This window comes from Octopus bimaculoides, chromosome 25 (assembly GCF_001194135.2).
Source record: "Octopus bimaculoides isolate UCB-OBI-ISO-001 chromosome 25, ASM119413v2, whole genome shotgun sequence".
Lineage (NCBI taxonomy): Eukaryota > Metazoa > Mollusca > Cephalopoda > Octopoda > Octopodidae > Octopus > Octopus bimaculoides.
The window spans coordinates 8,099,239-8,101,136 of NC_069005.1; the positions used below are offsets into that span (position 1 = coordinate 8,099,239).

A 1,898-nucleotide genomic window follows, 5' to 3' on the forward strand; every position below is an offset into this window, starting at 1 on the left:
ATATATATATATATACTTAAGTTATGTTTCTTTCATTCTTTTGTAGAATGGTATTTTGAATTTGGGTTTGTTATTCCCGGTTCCACCAACACTTGGCAGTCCACGATTGAAGCAGCTCCTGAGAATCAAATGATGCCAGCAAATCTACTGAAGTAAGTGAGTTCCTGCAATAATGAAGAGCGGAATGTTGCCAGATAAGAAGAGGGTGGTGGAGAGGAGACACAATCACTCACACTCACATATCCATATGTGAGTGTGAGTGATTGTGTGTGTGTGTGTTCAAAGCTGATGATTACCTCTGTTGCTACTTAGAGCAAAGAACTTTTAGTATCACCAGTGAAGATCAGCATTTAACCTCTACTACATGTATTCATCTCTCTCTCTCTCTCTCTCTCTCCTTTCGTATGTACATCCAAATGTGTGTGAGATTTTTTACTGATATGTATGTATGTATGTATGGACGGAAGCTAAAGGCGGCCCATCGTATATATATTTATATATATGTGTGTGTGTGTGTGAGTGTATGTCAGTGTATGTTCTACACCACCACATGACAACCAATGTTGGTTTGTTTATGTCCCTGTGGCTTAGCGGTTTGGCAAAAGGCTTTATACAAAAGTGCAGGTGTCGAATCGTTTGACTCTTCAAGGTGGTGCTCCAGCATGGCCACAGTCTAATGACTGAAAGAAGTAAAAGAATATGTATGTGTGTGTGTATATATATATATATATATATATACACACACACACACGTATTTATATACATTCAATATATATATGTATTCATGTACATTCTCTCTCTCTCTCTCATTATATATATATACACACACACACATATATATTATAAACAGTCAATATATATAGAGTGAGAGACATTGTTATCTATAAATAATTTTTGTTTTCATTCTCTTTGGAATTACTATTTTTCGTGGTTTGGGTTTGACTGCCCTTTCTAGCATGTAAGGCATCCTGTAAAGGGTCACCTCTCTGTGTATAAATCCTTATACACTCATATATATATAGAGAGAGAGATATGTAGTCATCTACATTCAATATGTATGAGTTGCTTTCACAAAGTATCCAATCTTTAGACTTATAAAAAAACAATCTTGTACAGTTCACAAATTTTATTTAATCATCTTCAAAGTACTTCCCCTCGGCATTTATCTCCATTTTGTCCAGTATGCTAATGATTCAGCCAGCTGACCACCACTGTTCTGTCTGTAATATGAAACCCTTTTTTTTTTTTTTTACACATTTCAGTCAATTGACTGCAGCCATGCTGGCGAACCCCCTTTAGTCAGAGAAATCGACTCCAGGATTTATTCTTTGTAAACCTAGTGCTTAACCTATTGGTCTCTTTTGCTGAATTGCGAAGTTTCAGGGATGTAAACACACCAACGTCGGTTGTCAAGTGATGGAGGGGGTGGGACAAATACAGACACAAAGACACACACACACACACAAGCACCCACTACACTCTCTGAGTGGTTGGCGTTAGGAAGGGCATCCAGCTGTAGAAACTCTGCCAAATCAGACTGGAGCCTGGTGTTGCCATCTGGCTTCACCAGTTCTCAATCAAATCGTCCAACCCATGCTAGCATGGAAAGCGGACGTTAAACGATGATGATGATGATGATGATGATGATATATATATATATATATACATACACCAAAATAAGTACATAAATGTGAAATAAGATGGGAAAAAATAACATTGGGATACCGGAGGTAGAGTAGTATCTTCTATTAAAGCTGCAAAAACATCTAAAAAATATCACAACATACTGTTACTCAGAGTTTCACATCCCTATTTGTCAGACAGTTTAGATCTAAACTGTCCGATGAACGGGAATGTGAAACTCTGAGTAACAGTATATTGTGATATTTTTGAGATCG

At 37.1% G+C, this 1,898-nt stretch overlaps 2 protein-coding genes across 2 annotated transcripts in view; one reads left to right on the forward strand and one right to left on the reverse strand.

The window, feature by feature from the left end:
• LOC106876356 (retinal rod rhodopsin-sensitive cGMP 3',5'-cyclic phosphodiesterase subunit delta) overlaps window positions 1–172 on the forward strand; it is a 34,997-nt gene extending 34,825 nt beyond the window's left edge. The window contains exon 5 of the mRNA XM_014924856.2: window positions 47–172. Coding sequence (XP_014780342.1) covers window positions 47–156 — 110 coding nt within the window. The 3' untranslated portion in view covers window positions 157–172. The remainder of the gene's footprint in view (window positions 1–46) is intronic.
• LOC106876355 (peroxisomal targeting signal 1 receptor) overlaps window positions 1–1,898 on the reverse strand; it is a 113,562-nt gene that overhangs the window by 102,754 nt on the left and 8,910 nt on the right. The window lies entirely within an intron of this gene.